Genomic DNA, 17696 nt, shown 5'->3' with positions numbered 1-17696 from the left:
TTTTTTCATCGGTCATGTCCTTTGCTTTTGTGGTCTTTGCCGCCTAAGCCCCGACACCAGACCCAGGCCCATACCCTTGCAGTCTGCGGGCTTTCGTCGCGGCATCGTCCTCGTCATGTGTCATATCTTTTGTACATTATCATCAGCTGTTTGCGTCTCTTTAGGAGCCATCGAGGCATAGGCTCCTCCGATGGGTCCTTTGTCTCGATACTAGGAGTTTAGACAAGGAAAATATATTCAGCATTTACCTTTACTTGGGTCAGCGAATACTCCCATGCCCAGCTTCTGTGCCTGTAAATCCTCGTCATTGTGGGGTGCTGTGGCATGAGGTCCTAGGCTGGGAGTCGGTTCGGTTATAGTATGTTTTTCGTGGCCTTGGACAAGGTCAGAGTGTACCCAAAATTATCTCTCAAGCTAGCAACACACTTCCCAGTTGTCCAGTCTGCTTTGAAGGACTGACTGTGAACTCGCGGATAGACTCATACCTATGCTTTCTATATTAGCGAAGATTGATTGCAAGAGGTGTTCATAGATAGTTCATACTGAGTGCTCTCTCCGCCGGGTTCCATATCAACAAGTCTGGGATCGGACATTCTGGTGCTCTTCGTGTGGGATAGAAGTATAGCGATGGAACAATTATGGACACGTTGATATGAAAATATAGCAGAAAATACCGATCAACCGGGGAAAGCTATTCCAATATTTCTAGGGGCGGTCTAGGACATCGATGACGGGGATGTGATGACGTATGTCACAGGACAAAACCCGGTATACACCTCAATTGGGCATTGAAAACATATCTTGAGTCATTAATAGTCGATCGGTGTCGCTACAATGCGTATCATAACTTCACTGTGGAATTGAGTGCCTAATTGGCCGGGAGTTTGAGAAGTTGATGTATGCAAAGATCTTTCCACTACCCCAGAGATAGTACACAACGACAAGTGATATAACGCCAGAATCCTTCTCAGCAAATGCCTTCATGCGCCGGTGAAATAGAAAATAAATCGGATACCTGAGGAGTTTGAATGAGTGTACGTCTGCATAATAGCAGACATTAACTTCCTAGACCCCATGCTCACCGAAAGCAACCTTGATGTACAAATCGTCATTCATCCATTGTCTTGGTTTCTTGGTGGTGAGTAATTAAAAGTCCATGCCCATCAGGTAGCTAATGCGTTATTAGTTGTATGTCTCCATTGGATTATACAGGGAAAGCATACCTTTCATAAATGCGCATGAACTTGGCCACGAAGGCTTCAAGGTGAAAGATTACTTTCTGTATCGGATGTTTCATTAGTTCCTGAATTGGTGGCAATGATAATCACAAATGACTTACGCTTCCCAGCTTGATGCGATGTTCATAGAAGGCAGACCAATTGATAACATCCGGCTTCAGTGCATCGTCGACCCGTGCAACGAGCTTGAATGTCAAAGTCTAGCACCAGCAATTAGTATCAAATACATGTTCACTGCAAAAATGTACACACTTTCAAAATAGTTGTCGGTGGGATGCAATGGGTCAAAAGATCATAAAGACGTGCGCGGACATGCAAGAGCCGAGCTGGTGATCGTTCAGCCAGAATTTCATCAGCCGTTAGGGTAACAAGGGCCTCCCAGTCCGGGGGGCGGAATCAGGGTCTTGTCTGTAACTTTTTCACTAGTTTCCCAGAAAGGTAAGCCTCCAAAATCCATTTCAATGAGAATTGAAGTGGAAACTCACTTTTGCGCATAGATCGATTCGAACATGAGCAACGCACGACGCAGATTGCGTCCGCTCTCCTTTGCAATTCTCTTGTTTAGCACCTCAGACTCAGTCCAACCTTCTTTTTTCCCCGCAAGATGAAGCGCAGAGCAAATGTCGCTTTCAGTGGGCGCGGCAACCCTGACCAGCAGGGTTCGAGACCGAATCGGTGCAATGATGTTGGAGGTGCTGTTGGCTAGGAGAATCAATCGCAGGTTGGGACTGTATTTCTCCATGGTACGTCTGAGAGCTGCTTGGGCATCACGTGTCAGATGATCAGCTTCGTTAATCACAACGACCTTGAACCTTTGCTTTGCACCGAGATCCACCTGCTGCGTCTGCGCAACCTCTTTGAGCAATTCCTGAACGACGACTCGGTCGTAGGTTCCGACATCGGCGGGAGTGATTTCAAGGTGATATACCGACGAGACAATGTTAAATTCCAGCTTTCGGTTGCTCGTTGTTTGGAAGACTCTGGCGTCAATTTTGATCTTTTCGACGCCAGGGCCGTACAATTCTTTAAGTGTTGCAATGACTCGTGTTTTCTTGCCAGCGCCCGAGGGTCCATAGACTAGTAAATGTGGAAAATCTCCACTTCGTGCCTATCAAGGGTATTTTGTGTCAAAATGGTGTCCATGTCCCGCAGGTCAGAGTTTCTTACCAGTGACCGCAGGCGATCAGAAAGCTCGGGATGATACGACAGAGCATCGAGAGTGCGTGGTCGCAGCTTGTCCACAAGGAGAGCCATTTCTAAAGCTCTGTTAAAATGCCGAGAAGGTTGAGGAGGTGAGGTGCTTGTAGTTTTTCGATAGAGGATGCGGACTGAGAACGCGTCCAGACACGCGCCTAATTAATCACTGGTCCGTGCACACTCCCACCATATTCATGAATGTAGTCCAGGGCCTTGAAAGACTTATTTTGATTTCAAGCATACAATTACACATGGATAAATTCAACAATATATACAGGCATATAGTTTTCTAGGCATTTGGCAGCCTTCCGCCAAACTCCGAGACGTATGGTACATGAAAAATTTGCTTTGAGATGAGATGGATGTGAGAAAGCCGGATACAACGCCATGTATGTCTCTTTGTTCACTGTTGAATATCCAGGTACATGCAAATTCACGCAGTGGAGATACAGTAAGCCAGTAGGCCCTTGGTATGAGCTTCTTATGATGCGATTGGCGTCAGAACACCATTGTCATCGTATTTCGCTTCTGCTTTGGGTTAGATCAGGCTGAGAAAGCAAGCAATAAATAAAAAACTTACTGAAAAAGGTATATGATAGGGTGATTGTATCAATACCCTGCATATTGGGATCGGTAGCAAAGTCAGGATCAATGAAGAAGAAAACAGGCATATCGACCGATTCTCCCGCATTCAGTTTCTGCTCCTCAAAGCAGAAGCATTGAATCTTGCTAAAGTACGGTGCAACCTGGCCTGGAGTGACACTGTATGTTGCAACTCCAATGATATCATTCGGACCCTTATTCGTTGCGGTATAGAATGCCAGCGCTGTCTCGCCGGGGAGCACTCGGACCTCGCGCTGCTGGGGAGTGAACTTCCATGGGAGGACATCAGATACAGAGCCGTTGAATGTGATGCGTAGACGACGAGAATCTGTCACTGGTGTCACACGTGCAGAGGTATCGCCGTCGCCGATTCTGTGGGTGAGGATGGGCTGACCGCCCCAACCAGTCTGTTGGCAGATCTGCAATTGGTAGAAGGTTGAGAGTCTGATCAGGATATATATTGGATAGAGCGAGAGTTCGGCATACCATTTTGTAAAGAGGGACAGATCCATATGCGAGGGCAACTGTTCCAAGAATCATACTGATGGTATAGTACCTGAGCGTGGTTTTGTTAACACATTGGGCCCCTCCAACTCAAAAGAATTTAGCTCACATTGTAGAGGTATTGCGTTTTTGTGATTCCGGGGTATTAAACGGCGCTGCAGACGAATTGCGTTGCTCATGAACCGAGAAATTCCTCGAGAAATATCTCCGCTCTACTTCGAAGACGCTCTTTTGGAGATAAATTGATCGCTGAGGGATCGTCCCCGTCAGCGCAGATCGCCCGAGCGAGGGGATCAATCGTGAAAGCATGGTTCTATCACTTCAATGGGATCGTACGTTGAGTCGCATGAGACAATGCCCGGGGACAGCGTATCTATCCCCAACACGTGACTCCAGGTCAATGGCTTATCGATAAGCCCGAAGCTTCGTGGTCACGTTATATCTAAACGGCGAACAATGAGACGCAATGAAAATTTTGAATTGATTTCTGATTTATGAATGCGGTATAACTGGATTATCAATGTCTGACTTTGGAAAATTGGGTCTTCAGCTTGCCCAGGCTGCGAATTAACATAACCAGCGACTACTTCTCGGGTGTAGAAGCAGACTTCAGAGGCCAAGAGTGTTGGTTTGAAGATACTTTGCTTTGTACGTAGTAACTACAATGTGCCACTAGGCTTTTGGGGAGCAATTGAATGCATACATGTAGAAGGATGCAAAGTCTATAGAGATTATACAGGGTAGCGGCGCCCAGAAGTCAGTCCCAAAGTCTAAGATAATCGATTAGAAATACAAGAGTTTGACGCCTTCGAGGCATCTCACTGAAGAAAAACCTAACCCAAAACGCTTGATGTGATGCGACCAAAAACTCCTCGTACCATCCTAGGTCGTTCGCGGAGGCAAGTCATAAGAATAGCAGCGCTAATAGCAAATGCAACGCGCTCTCGGTATTGATACTGGGAAACATCGAAACACGTCAGCATCTGGTGATTGTTCTGGAACCCTGTCACAGGCTGGTTTGGAGACATTGAGAAGGGGGTGGAGGGAATGTGGGTGTAACCCTGTCGTGGACAGAGGATGCGAGGGTCCGATACATACCTTTTTATCATACAACCGTGGCAAAACCGTGGCGGCAGCCCGGGGTGCCACAAATAGCACCAACTCCTGTCTCTTCCGCGCCTTTTCAACCAATATACTCCAGCCACACATGAGACATCCCGCACCGACACAGAGCCCGGAGTCCCACATCATCGGAGTGATGGTCTTTGCATCAAAGATCTTGGGGCCAAGTCGTGTCCGAGCGAGACAAACGCCATAATAGAATAAGCTCACAAAAGATGCGAGGAAGGCAGATGATTGTGCTGTATCAGAAAGGGCTCGACGGAGGGCAATTGCAGATTTCATCCTGCGCAGGCGGAAAACAATCTGTAGGGGTATATAGGTTGCACAGGCAAATTTGAAGGTTTTGGCAAATCGATACAAGGCGTGTTTCTCACAACTGGGGCCACAGCCCATGTGAACCATTTCGCAAGGGATTGGAGTCACCTTTGCTGGGTCTCCCCACACTTCTGGCCAACTGTAGTCTTTACACATTGACTGAAGAAGAGGTGCCTGGCCTGTATCCTTTCCATAAACGAAGACGCCTCGTCGAACACGACGCAAAGCTTCAATTAATCGTGAATCGACTTGAGCTGCTTCTCTGATCCACTTCTCATAGGTTTTGGGAAGTCTTTCAGGGAGATAAAACCATGCCCACATAACTACAGAGGCACTCATAGCAAAGCCAGCTGCGTCAGCAAAACCCGGGACAAGGGATTCGACAGTCGTCCATCGGTTTTGGGCGTGGCGGCGGCGGGACCAGCGACCCCATGCAACACACGCGACCGCATCAACGGCTCTCGTGACCATGTAGATGGTGAGGTCCATTGTCCTCCCTGCTAGCTCCGGGCGGTGATGCTCCAGCGGATTGGCCATAACCTGACCAGGGTCTTGCTCCTGATCTGTAGAGTTCCGGATAGCTGTGACATCTTCTATTGGTAGACAAATGCGGTTTCTGTTGAGCAGTTGAAAACTGAACCATCCAGATAGAAAAGTGATGACGAATCTGATTAAGCGGTCGAGCTTTTGTGAGATCTGAACGTCACCTTTGGAGAGCGCGGCTGTGATCAATGCACACAGGCGATACAATCCTATTGGTAGTAGGGTTGAGCCACCGACCAGGGAAGCACAAGCTGTTGGAAAACTGCTTAAACGAAAAGGACCAGTCAAGACTTTAACTAGCTATTCAAAACGATGTCAGCAATAGGACTTCATTCCAATAGACCAGAGAACAAGGGTGACATGATAATTTGCGATAACCAATCCACACTCGGTGATGTCACAACATACCTCTTGAAGTTTCTGTTGCGCAGTCCAGTTCTTATTGCGCAGTTGGCGTACATAAGACAGCAATTTTGGAGTGATGGACGACAGGTACCCGAGCGCATAGGCGCGAAGGAGACTACAGTCACAATCAGCAAGGGATCTTCAGATCACACAGTTGCACCAAGCCACAAGGAAAACAGATCGCATGGACTCACGGCTTGAATATCCGGACCTTGTCCGTTCCATAGCATCTCCGGAGTGCAGGTTCCATGCTGCCGGAAACCTTCATGTCATGATCCGTCGGGAGGTGTCAACATCACAGTTCCCCCGAACTAATCGGCGACGAGGGGTCAGCCAACTGTAAACTCTGATGGGGTTCACAAAAATGTCCTCACCAATTAGAAAATTAGGAGGTAAAAGAGCTTAATAAATTTTGTCCGTGAGTGACCTACAAATTGCACCTCTCGAAAATTGGGTAGTATTCTCCGGTAGAGGGAAATTTGACACTTGTACGATAGTTTTCTGGATGGATCGAGGATGCCGGTGTAATGGTCTGTTAGGGAGCCTTGGTTGAACCTCGGTCCCCAGCCTAGGGGAAACTTCAGGAAAATCCCCGCAAACAAGATCCAAAGTCGGGGGAGGGACCGATTAAGAGAAGACCGAGGACGATCATCCGAAGTAATGGGCCTTTCGGAGCGAGATAGTCGGGATTGCGGGGCCCTTTCACTTGAGCAAAGGATGATTCTTAATTAAAAATCGAAAATGCAGATCTCAGGAGAACAAATCCAAAAGGAGAAGAAGAGCCGCTCCCAATGGGGATTTTCAGCAAAATCAGGAGAGAAAAAAGGTAAGATCTTTGTTCTGAATGTACATGTACCTGCAGTGTACGGAGTACTTGCAGCATAAAAGGAGTCGTCCTGTCTCAGGGCCTCGGGAGGGTTCTCCGGGAGTCAACAGCTCTCCCCAGGAACGTTATAAATACCGAGGGAACATTTTCAGCCACACCGGAACGGCGGTATTTTCGGTAACTTTCGTATTGTTACGTCACGCGCACAAATTTTGCATGTGATCAGGTCCCAGTCCGAATAGGACGATTGCTTTGATGATTCTCCTTCTTCTATAGGACGGATCTCTCTTGCTTTTGGACACTCTCTTGATCCTCTAGATTTCGTCTTTCTTTGCACTGTCACCGGGCCTTCTTGTTCCTATTACATTGCGCCGAACCAACCTGGCTCCTTATCGAGTCGCATTATCAAACTAGAGAACCCCCCGTGGCCTCGATCTACCCCCCGCGTCCCTCTTGTGGAGTCGAGCCAGTGTGGTCACATTGATCACATACATCTTGCATTTGAGTCCAAGGCATGACAGTATTGTCTTGGTCCGCGCTGCTCTTGAAATCAGAGTAGCAACCCTGTCCTTCACTGACACTCCGGCATATTAATCTTTCTTGATATTGGACCATTTCCCACTATGAATGGGCGTGGGACTGAAGTACAAACCGAGCGCACATCCCCTCCGTCTGCTCCTTTCGGATGTGAGTTCTCCCAGGCATTATCTTATATTGTTCACTCTCTAACCCGATTTCAGACTCCTTTCTCGCCCCAATGGATACCCCCTTTGAACAGGCACCTGCTTTGCCACCAGGGCCTTCTCTTCTTGATGATAACGAATCCAACATGCTCGACAACTTCTTTACTACTATGAACGCAAACCACTTTACGAACGATTTTTGGATGCGACAAGAACATAAACCCGGGGTACCCGACTTTGACTGGTCAGCTGAGCTCCCACCCAACTTCGAGGGCTCAACCACCTCCCTATCACAACCTTCATTTCAGCAACACGGGCTTGGCAAAGCAGCCGGAACAATGATGACAAGCAACCCCACAAGCTCAGATATATTCGCCGCAGCTTCCATGCTTTACCACACTGGTCTGAACGGATCAGAGTTAGGATCCACGTTAGCACATCAGGCTTTCCCAGGACAGCCTCTCCCCACTCCTGGCATACAACGAACCAACACTTCACATACCGGCAATACCCCACGCGGGTCAACTTCATCTCCACCCCGGGCTGATGTCCCGGCTGGATATCATACATCAGAGATGTTTTTTGACGTCCGTGACCCCATTCCTGTGGACCAGCATCCATCAAGAAAGGCCCGCACTTTGCGCTGGGGCTCAGATGCCAGTTTCATGGACCAAGGCTATCTTCGCCCCCCCTGACCAGCCCGACGAAGAACAGCGGACAAATGACCTGCTTGATCATCTCGGATGTTTTGAACGCCAAAGCAGTGCGGCAAACACACGAGCACCAACCCCAGAGTGCATGACCGGTGCTCCTTCTCAACAGCCCGCCTTCCGAAGTAGTGCTGTCCTGGATGAGAGCTTACATCCTCGAAAAAGGCAAAGAGCTATGAAAGAGGAGGTCGATGAATATTCTGATGATGATGATGCACGACCTCACTCAAGAAAATCTAGAGGATCGATCAGCAGAGCTCGACGGGTGTCAACGGACATATCGCGAAAAGCCCGACTTCAGCCCGGGTCCAAAGCTGCACGAGAAAATCTTACGGAAGAGCAAAAGCGCACCAACCATATTCTTTCGGAGCAGAAACGCCGAAATCTCATTCGCCAAGGCTTTGAAGACTTGTGTACACTAGTCCCTGCGCTCCGAGGTGGTGGGTTCAGCAAAAGTGCTATGCTCACTGGAGCCGCTGACTGGCTTGAAGACCTTCTCCGAGGTAATGACATACTCCAAGGCCAACTGCATGACCTGAAGGGCATCAACGGTTTGGTGATGCCGCGATAATGCCCTTCTGTGACAATATCACAGCCTTTATGATCTCATGGATGGGCCCTGCCTCTTTTGTTCGCGGGGATTGCAAGCGTTTCAGCGGGTGACAGTTTTGTGTATGTATGGCGGATTGCCATTTCATCTTCGCAAATCTTGGCTACAATATATCTTTTTTTCCCCACATACTCTTTGTCCGCCGTCCCCCCCCAATCTGACAGTTGTCGGTGATACAAGTCACCTTTTGGCTAGTCTCCAGCAAACATCGATACCCTAGTGCATAACTTGAAAGGCCTGGATTGGCAGAATATATTTTTTGAGTACAATCTTTTCTTGTTCAAATGCTTTCGCCCGTATACTAAGATGTAGGTCAAATCGTAGCCCATAAGACAGGGAATACATGAGTACGAAATCGATCTTATATCGCTGTCTAGCCCACGTACATATTTGAAGCTGATATGGATATATCCCCATTTGGAATTCTACTTTTCCTAAACTATTAACATGAATATGTAAGGCCAAGACTACCAAGACATGTGGGACTATCTCCATGTTTTGTTCTCCACCGCTCTGTTTTGCCATGTGAAGGCGCGACGTAACCTTAATTGTGGACCTCGACAGCTCCAACACCCTCGACTCACCATGCCCCCAAAACGGAAACAAACGGACGATGCTTCGGACAACTCCAAGCGCTATGCATACCTCGAACCCTATGTCCGCCGCGTTCCGGAGAAGACCATCAAGTCGAAATGGGCTCCTCTACCAGAACCTGTCCAGGAAAAGGTCAAGGACATTTTCCATTCCCTCGAGCGACCGGTGATAATGCGGAATCAAAACGAGCGGAAGCGTATTGAGGCGCAGGGCGCCGTGCAAGCTGTCGTGCGAAAGTAGGTCCCCTTGCTTGGTCTGGTAGCTTCCGCAGAGCTAGCACCATACTCACCGTATACTTCGCGATGTTTTAGTCTAGGCAAACGACTACCACGAATGCCGTTTCCGCCCATAACGAAGGAATCCAACTTCGACTACGAATATGCGCTGAATGAGCACGTATGTGACGATCTGCGATGGTCGATAATCCCATACTAATTATCAGTTTATAGCGCTCACTCGAGGGCCAATTGGCCACGATGAATGATAGTGTCGATCTACTGAAAGCCGAGATTGCAAAAGAAGAAGCGCTGCTTGCTACAGAAACAAAGTCGCTCCAGGAAATGGAAAAGAATGCCAAACGAGCCGAGGCTGAAAGGAAACGACAGGCTAAGAATGTATGCATTACACTCACCTCGCTTCCAAGTGTGACTAGCTAATCTCTTACGACCGTAGGAACACCCCGTACTCCGACAGTTGGATGCACTGCCTCAAATCGAGGGATCTGGGTCCTCGGAGTTCACGCTTCTTGACGCGAAAGATAGCCAAGTGACACTAGACGAGGTATGGACTGCTTGTGAACCATGCGTGCTCGCTCTCTCAACTGACCGTTATTCTTTGCTTTTAGTTGGAGAAAGACCCCGAGGTTCAAGGACTCATGAAACAACTGCATGGCCATCTTCAATCCATGCAGAACAATACAGCCCCATTCGCAGGCCTCGGAGATGCCATCACTCGATCACAAGCTGCATTGGATTTATACTCGATGCCTAACGACTGATCGCCCCCCTGTACATCATCAAAACACACAAGCCACCAATCCCCGCATTCTGATGCTTATGATTGACACATGAAGGGCCTCGGGCTCAGGACATGCGCGCCTAATAAAAACGCAAGCCAAGTACCGACCGAGCTTGGCAATCAGGAATTACATTGGCATTCCTTGTCGCGTGATCAACTTGCAATGCATTCGCTGAATGGTTGCACATACGGTGGAATCGGGCACGGTTGAACACGCCTCTCATCAGCATAGGATATTCTACTGCAGGGGTAAAATATGAATCATACTAAATTAGGAGGGTGATATCATACCTAGTCCCAACTTGGGAGTTCTGACGGACTAGACAACCCGAGGCTTCACCGCATAAAAAGAAAGACAGTTCAAAATCAAACATACATAATGTTCCAAATATATAAAATGTACGAAGTAATTTGATTGACCGAGGTCTCGCCCTAAAAGTGGCGTGTGCCCAAACAGCCAACCCCATGCGGAGCAGTTCGGAGGGGTGTGACTCCGCTTTCTCCATCCCCGACCTTTAGAACTTTTTTGAAGTTTGACACCCACTGGTCTGCAGGCAGCCACTTAGCTCTTGGCCCTGGTGGTTCTCAACTATTGCGCAATGACTGAAAAGAATGCGCTCGGCGCTTCCAATGCGACAAAGTCCAGGTCGGATGCAGGGAAGGATACGAGCATCAAAGGCTCGACATCTGCGGCCAAAGCCGAAACGACCGGCTCGGGGAGTCACTCCAGTCCTAAGAAGCGCCGGAAGGTGAATCACGGTAAGGAGCTGTTGCGCAGCATGCGACAGGGATCTGGGCGCGGCCGATTCTGTTGCGCACCACGATAAGAGGATCTTCGCTAACGAATGTTTCCCGCAATTCCAGCCTGTGTATATTGCCGCCGCTCGGTAAGTTAGCCTCTTACGAATGTCATTATACTTGGTCACTATATGCAATAGGCCATGGACCGCTGGCGCAAAACCCATTCGAGGAACTGGCTTTGCTAACGGAGTTTTGTTCGCGTGGGACAGCATATGACCTGCGACTCGGTACGACGCCTCTCTCTTCCCTTCTCCCGTCCGCGACCCGTCGCATCTGAAACCCTGAACATAGAATTGCGGAAAATAAATTGCACCAGCTGACCTATGTGGATTTATGAAGGAACGGCCCTGCACACGGTGTATAAAGCGAAACATCGGTCACCTGTGCCATGACGAGCCGAGGGAAACTGCGAAACGAGGACGTAGTGAACACGAACACTCCGCTGCAGACGACGAGGGCTCGTCTAACAATGAATTGGGCACCGTTCAAAGCATGTCTAGGAGTGTCGACGTTTCCGATGCTGCTGGTCAGCAATCATTCTCTGATACCACGATCGGAATTGCACCCTCGGCTGTGAACGCGCCTTCAACAGTGCCGCCCGCCAATCTCTCTGCATCGAGTCAGGGCCTCGACGCCAACTCTCACCGTGAGTTCACAATGAAACCTGTTTTGCCTCCACATCCATCTGACGTGGTATGACAGTCATGCAATACAACGACTGGGTAGGTGGTCAGAATCAGTTCCAGGATATGCATTCTCTCCACCCGTCCTACATGTTCAATGCACACGAGGTGACCAACGAGTACAATCTGCTCGGAGATTTTCTCAGTAACAGTCTTTTGGACGACGGGGCAATGTTCCAAAATCCAGATATGCAGGGAATCTACCCCGATTCATCGTTGATGAACTCGATGAATGGTATGGGGTTACCGCACGGATTACCTCCAGCACAACTTCCACCGCCAGCACAAAGCCAAGTATCAGGAGACTCGATTCAACCAACATCTATGGTGGGCAATGATAAAGCTCGAGAAACATACTACATGACCGCCGCCGACCCCGCGGGCACTGATCCACCAGAAGAGCGAATGAACAAGCTACTCAAAGCGAAATATGATGCCGGGTTACTGAAACCCTTCAACTACGTCAAGGGATATGCAAGATTAAACCAGTACATGGAAAAGAACATGCAGCAAATATCTCGGCAAAAGATTCTGCGACAGCTTGACAAGTTCCGGCCCAAATTCCGAGAACGCATGCAGAGCTTGACTGATATCGAATTGATTTTTGTGGAGATGTGGTTCGAGCGGAGTCTGATGGAGTATGACCGCGTCTTTGCTAGTATGGCTATCCCGGCCTGCTGCTGGCGCCGAACGGGCGAGATCTTCCGAGGGAACAATGAGATGGCACAGCTGATTGATGTCCCGGTTGAGGGTCTGCGAGATGTAAGTTTCAAAATCGGAGACAACCCATACACGTCATATCATACCAAACTCACATGTCTACTACTGCCTATAGGGCAAACTTGCTATCCATGAGATCATCGTCGAAGATCAGCTGGTCAGCTATTGGGAAAAGTTCGGTGCTATTGCCTTCGACAATACACAAAAGGCCATGCTCACCAGTTGCACCCTGAAGAGCCCCAACCCTAACTCCACGAGCGATAGTATCACCTGCTGTTTCTCGTTTACGATCAGACGGGATACCCATAATATGTAAGTCTTTATGTCCACTATCTGCTAAATATTGGTGTGCCGGGACTAACACCGTGTAGCCCGTCTCTCATCGTTGGGAATTTCCTGCCCATCGATAAATAGTTTTTTTTTTCTTGGTAGACTGTCACCTATTCTATATCACGCAAGGATCTCCTTTTTGGTATCACTTTTTGGTTTGATGATTCCCCGAGTTTTGGCTGTCTTTTCACAGAAAAATGTACAGTGCTTGAGTTCTATGTACAACATCAAATAGTCTATTCTGAGTTGAATGGTACCTAGGAATCAAAAGGGTGATGCTCTGAGTAGTGTATATGTCTCAAGTTTGCGATGGTCAAAGAAACGACACGCCTGATGGTCTGAATCGTAGCCTCCGCGATTCACTTGTCTCTTGAGTCCCTCCACCCTCTTCCAACCCAACCCATATCCCCTCTCACTTCCTCTCTCTTTCTTCAATTAAAGCTTTCCTCCTCTCAGACTCGACTGTATTGTATCTCTTTTCGACTTTTCCTTCTATCCTCTTCTCCACTTGTCTCCAGATCCCTAAGTCTTACCATGGCGCAACCGTCTGGACGACGCCAGGCTTTGGCAGGTATGAGCCGCACATCATGTCGCCCGCGAGGTACAGCAGCTAACCACTGAGCTTTCCTTTCTCAGACTTTGCTCGCAGTTTGCACACAACCTTCTCCACAGCCAGTGCTTCAAGCGCTCCTCTTCTCTCCCCCAATGACATACACAGACTGGATGTCGAGCTTAACAGCAACCCGTTTGGCACCGTGGCAATTACATCGGGTAATGAGCAACTGGATACGATTGGTACATTGCTGTGGAATGACTGCATTGAGCTCCTGGTGTCGCATGGTAACAATCCGAATGATGTGCTGTTGCTTGGCAAAGTGAGGGCTCTCGCATTTGCTGTGTTGAATATGGCTGTGTTGCCCGATCTCCTAGGTTTTTCATGGTTCCTATTATACATGGAAGTGGGCTTCACTGACATTCAACAGGGAGTATCAGGGCTCTTGATCTGGCCCTCAAGGCGGCACGTATTTGCCTTGGTACATCACCCTATACCTCACACATGATGGAATTGTCAGAATTAACGACAAACACAGTGAACCAGCAATGTGAAATTGCGCTGAATATCCTGTCAGTCGCAGCCCTGAGGCTGGCAAGTATTCAGCCTGCTCATCTTGGCCTTGACGCCACAATTAATGGCACTCTCACTACCCGATACAACTCGCTTCGTGCTCGACTGGTGAGTCGTATCGCCGGGATACTGTTTGATATATAAATACCAGGACTAACATGCCATTGCAGGCCTGGTTTCAGGACCGAGTAGATATCGCCGAGCATTTCTTTGCGAAAGTTTCTGTGCCTGGTTTGACGGATGATGAAGAGGCGGTTTTCGAAACTTGTTTTATCATTGGCGACTCTGCACTCGCACGACGACAGTTTGACATTGCATTAATTTGGCTGGAAAGAGCGAGAGATCGCTTGGAGGCTTTGTCCATTATGACTGAGATCAAATTTCCAGATTACCATAACTGGAACCTGGTTGTTCGACATTCCCTTGGTGAGTGAGTTAATCAAGTTTTTGAACCAGACTAACGTGATGCAGCCGTGGCTTGTACGCAAATTAAAACTTCCTACTCAGACCTCTTGTACAATCTTGAAATGGGAGTCTTGAGAGAAGTATGTCTGTGGAGGTTGTGCTAAACTTGAAGCTAACCTTTTTAGAATTACCCAGAGCACCCTGCTGTGATTCTTTTTGATCTTTCTATGGGACACAATAATCCAGGTACTCATGGGATACTCCAAGGGAGACTGAATTTGATTTTAAATGGAACTGAATTGACCATATCGGTGTAGGTCTGCAGAGTCTGGTCGAGAAGACGACTCTCACAGATATGAACATGCCTATGTGAGCTATATCACCAGTATTGACATGGCGAGTCATGAAAGTTAACCGTTGATTTAGAATTTTCCAATTTGCCCGCTCCTTGGGACATGCAGGGTAGCTTCATACAGCCGATCTGATGAGGAATTTGCTGATGTTTTTCTAGTGGTTCAGACAACGGGATGGAAGCACTTCGAATACTGCTCATGCGCCCCCTGCCATCAAGAGAATGGACAGAGAAATGCTTTGTCTCTTTTACGCTGCTTCTGAGCAGATCTGAATGTTCTGATCCTATGCGTATTCGCACGCTTCGGGGTGTGATTGACGCACTGGAGCAACGTGGATTTCCATCAATCAGTGCCAACGCAGCTCACGCCACCGTGATCGTAAGGCAGACTTTCATTGCGATCAGTGATAGTAGCTAACAGGTTACAAATAGTGCATTTGGAAAATGACTGGCAGTGCCCTTCTCAAGAACGACTACTGGACTGCACAACTCTGGCTTCAGATGTGCAGCGAACCCAAGATCTTTCAACACTGCTCCCAATTCATTCAGATCGCTATACAAAAGTCAGTGAAATAGAACTCAGGGTTTAACTTGCATTTTAGGCTAACGTCTTTCAGGAAGCTGCTAGTATGTTATCTACAGACTGGAAATCTCGCCGCTGCTCGTCGGTTGATGGATCGGGGCCTAGTCCAAAGCCAGGTAGATTGCGGACGGTTGTATTTGTCCTACAAGTTGAGCTTGCTTGAGGGAAAAGACGGCTCTGGTATGAATAATCTATAGAACATCAACCTTTCTGGTCTACTCTAACTATATGAAAGGGCATTTCTATCTCGGCTTTCCTCTTCACCCCGTGCCGCACAAGCAAATGAGTCTATTGTCGTGCGCGATTGAAGCTCAAAGACAAGACAAACCAGAAGAAGTACTTAATTGTTTCGATCAATTGACCAAATGCTTGACTTCAGATGATATTTATCATCAGGACTTTACCGCTGCCGAACATTACATGTGAGAATGCTTCGAATTTGTGACCTTCTTTAAAAGTCTAACTTCCATGAACAGATTTGCAATTACTCTACTTTTGCAAGAGCTTCAGAAAGGCTTCAGCCAAAGGCTTGGCGAGTGTATCGAGACTGTACTCCGGAGTGGTGCGTTTTCCCCTCAAATTATACTAATCTCCTCGTTCTGACCATTATATAGCCCTGTCTTATGCAAAAGAGAACAGCATGTTTGAAGGTGGCGACCAGGAGGTCTCAGTTACTCAACTACAATTCCTGTATTTCGCAACTTACAATCTTGCTTTGAAACTTATCAACTCTTCTGGATTCCTTCATGCTACTTCGGTCTTGAATTACTCGAGAGAGGTCGGCTTTGAGTTCATGCAAATTGTATATTTGGGTATTTTTACTAACATGTTTGCAGTTTGCGCTTCAATATCGTCAGATTGCTTACCCTGAGATGGATTCCAATGCACCAAGACCGCATCTCTTTGCAGTTGCTTACCTCCGTCTTCTTGCTGCTTCACTTAAAGCCCGCCGCGAGATCGATCAGAATAAGAAGGTTGGTTTCAACAAGTCTCCGAAAAACAGCATAACCCCCACTCCGCATCCCCCAGGGAACATCACAACAGGATAGGCCATGATGACGATACTGACCATCTGTAGATAACGCGCTACGTGGATGTACGCATATGTTTCAAGCAACTCAAACAGTTGCATGGCTGGGAAGATGAAGAAGAAGCATCCGAGGAGACGAATGAGAAGGAAGACAGGCACCTTGACATTGCGCGATTCTTCGACTTTGAGGCTTCCATGTATCTCAGGCAGTGGGACGAGATTATCGGCTCTTGTGCGTCGGATGAGAGATTCCCCAAACCGAAGTTTTACGCACCAATCCTAGATCTAAATTTCCAATGGAGCCTACCACCCGCAGTGTCGATTCCGATCATCAAGGTGCGCTATTCTCTTATTACCGCGATATTACCCTATCTGGACAGCTACTGACATTCATACAATAGCACATCATGTCAAAGCTTAGCGAGCTACAGAACGATCCCCCTACTACATTCCAGGGCGATTTCCGGGTTTCTTTGCCCCGCTACCTCCATTGTCTATTTTCTCGAGCCATTGCACCACCCCCATTCATAAACCCGAATACAATTGACTTCTTGGATGTCAAAATGGCCAATGCAGAGGTTGCTGAAGAAGTGCTCGACAGAGTCCTTGCCATAATAGATAAAGAGACCAGCGGTGGAGAGGTCAAACAAGAAGAGCAGGATTCGAATCCCATCCAATCCGGCTCTACGCTGAATGATGAACCTGCATATCCAGTTGCGGAGTTACTCAAGATTTCTTCCGTGGCTTTCAACAAGGCTACTGACTTTTACCGCGCGACACGGGACGAGGACTGTCAGCGTTGGGCGAAAAAGGCTATTCGTATCGCTCAGCTTGCACCGGGTTCCCAGGCCAGACAGCTGGTTCAGACACTTCAGACTAGGTTGGGGAGCTTGGTTTGATTTTCACGCCTCGAGTTGTCAAAGTGATCTGATCTGGATATCTCCAGTGAATTTTATGGTAAGATTGCGTGAAGTGAGGAATAATCATTTATCGAAACGCTGCTGGTCGAGATTACATCGAGGATTAAATGGAGATGGTTGATGATTTTTCAGATGGGTTATGGCAATATGGAGGAATGTGTGTGGAGTGAAGTGCTAGCTCTTTGAGATGAAGCTGAATTGAATTAGGTATTCTTATTTTTTTTCCCGATCAGCAGAAACGTAGGAGAAAGAAAGAATTCAATGATCTTAATCATGGCGAGATGGCATATAGCCTCTCAAAAGGGTAAATATGGGTATCATCAGAAGAGAAATGACCTCTAAGAAATCAGTAAGTAGAAAGAAAGATCGCCCACCAAAA

At 47.8% G+C, this 17696-nt stretch overlaps 7 protein-coding genes across 7 annotated transcripts; 4 read left to right on the top strand and 3 right to left on the bottom strand.

Annotated features, from left to right (window-relative positions):
• Positions 1–43: 43 nt before the first annotated feature.
• N7500_001510 (uncharacterized protein) lies at positions 44–593 on the bottom strand (the record flags this gene model as incomplete). Its single annotated transcript, XM_056672656.1, has 4 exons — positions 44–126; positions 249–374; positions 427–485; positions 544–593. 4 exons carry the CDS (start codon positions 591–593, stop codon positions 44–46), a joined length of 318 nt encoding a protein of 105 aa, XP_056536175.1.
• A 553-nt stretch (positions 594–1146) lies between these two features.
• N7500_001509 (replication factor C subunit 5) lies at positions 1147–2492 on the bottom strand (the record flags this gene model as incomplete). Its single annotated transcript, XM_056672655.1, has 7 exons — positions 1147–1171; positions 1224–1279; positions 1340–1438; positions 1491–1564; positions 1608–1660; positions 1724–2346; positions 2406–2492. 7 exons carry the CDS (start codon positions 2490–2492, stop codon positions 1147–1149), a joined length of 1017 nt encoding a protein of 338 aa, XP_056536174.1.
• Positions 2493–2916: 424 nt separating this feature from the next.
• N7500_001508 (cytochrome c oxidase assembly protein) lies at positions 2917–6195 on the bottom strand (the record flags this gene model as incomplete). The annotated part of the gene is made up of 9 exons (XM_056672654.1): positions 2917–2963; positions 3016–3457; positions 3525–3594; positions 3652–3855; positions 4381–4388; positions 4421–4498; positions 4641–5822; positions 5931–6042; positions 6122–6195. 9 exons carry the CDS (start codon positions 6193–6195, stop codon positions 2917–2919), a joined length of 2217 nt encoding a protein of 738 aa, XP_056536173.1.
• Positions 6196–7376: 1181 nt separating this feature from the next.
• N7500_001507 (basic helix-loop-helix domain-containing protein) lies at positions 7377–8717 on the top strand (the record flags this gene model as incomplete). Its single annotated transcript, XM_056672653.1, has 3 exons — positions 7377–7440; positions 7494–8041; positions 8091–8717. The coding sequence occupies 3 exons, from the start codon at positions 7377–7379 to the stop codon at positions 8715–8717; spliced, it is 1239 nt and encodes a 412-aa protein (XP_056536172.1).
• A 624-nt stretch (positions 8718–9341) lies between these two features.
• N7500_001506 (uncharacterized protein) lies at positions 9342–10347 on the top strand (the record flags this gene model as incomplete). Its single annotated transcript, XM_056672652.1, has 5 exons — positions 9342–9586; positions 9662–9746; positions 9800–9964; positions 10023–10130; positions 10195–10347. 5 exons carry the CDS (start codon positions 9342–9344, stop codon positions 10345–10347), a joined length of 756 nt encoding a protein of 251 aa, XP_056536171.1.
• A 619-nt stretch (positions 10348–10966) lies between these two features.
• On the top strand, positions 10967–12887 carry acuM (gluconeogenesis transcription factor RDS2; the record flags this gene model as incomplete). Its single annotated transcript, XM_056672651.1, has 5 exons — positions 10967–11126; positions 11306–11395; positions 11485–11814; positions 11871–12613; positions 12687–12887. The coding sequence occupies 5 exons, from the start codon at positions 10967–10969 to the stop codon at positions 12885–12887; spliced, it is 1524 nt and encodes a 507-aa protein (XP_056536170.1).
• Positions 12888–13435: 548 nt separating this feature from the next.
• On the top strand, positions 13436–17296 carry N7500_001504 (SPO22/ZIP4 family meiosis protein; the record flags this gene model as incomplete). Its single annotated transcript, XM_056672650.1, has 18 exons — positions 13436–13472; positions 13538–13831; positions 13885–13935; positions 13993–14135; positions 14198–14453; positions 14499–14572; positions 14618–14678; positions 14750–14801; positions 14859–14894; positions 14944–15163; positions 15217–15347; positions 15402–15547; positions 15603–15789; positions 15844–15929; positions 15982–16145; positions 16204–16341; positions 16446–16733; positions 16799–17296. 18 exons carry the CDS (start codon positions 13436–13438, stop codon positions 17294–17296), a joined length of 2862 nt encoding a protein of 953 aa, XP_056536169.1.
• Between the last annotated feature and the right edge of the window lie 400 nt (positions 17297–17696).

This window comes from Penicillium coprophilum (genome assembly GCF_028826855.1).
Source record: "Penicillium coprophilum strain IBT 35676 chromosome Unknown utg000002l_segment0_segment0, whole genome shotgun sequence".
In the NCBI taxonomy this organism is placed as follows: domain Eukaryota; kingdom Fungi; phylum Ascomycota; class Eurotiomycetes; order Eurotiales; family Aspergillaceae; genus Penicillium; species Penicillium coprophilum.
Note: the sequence above shows the minus strand (reverse complement) of the source record. Positions and strands in the feature narration are given on the sequence as shown.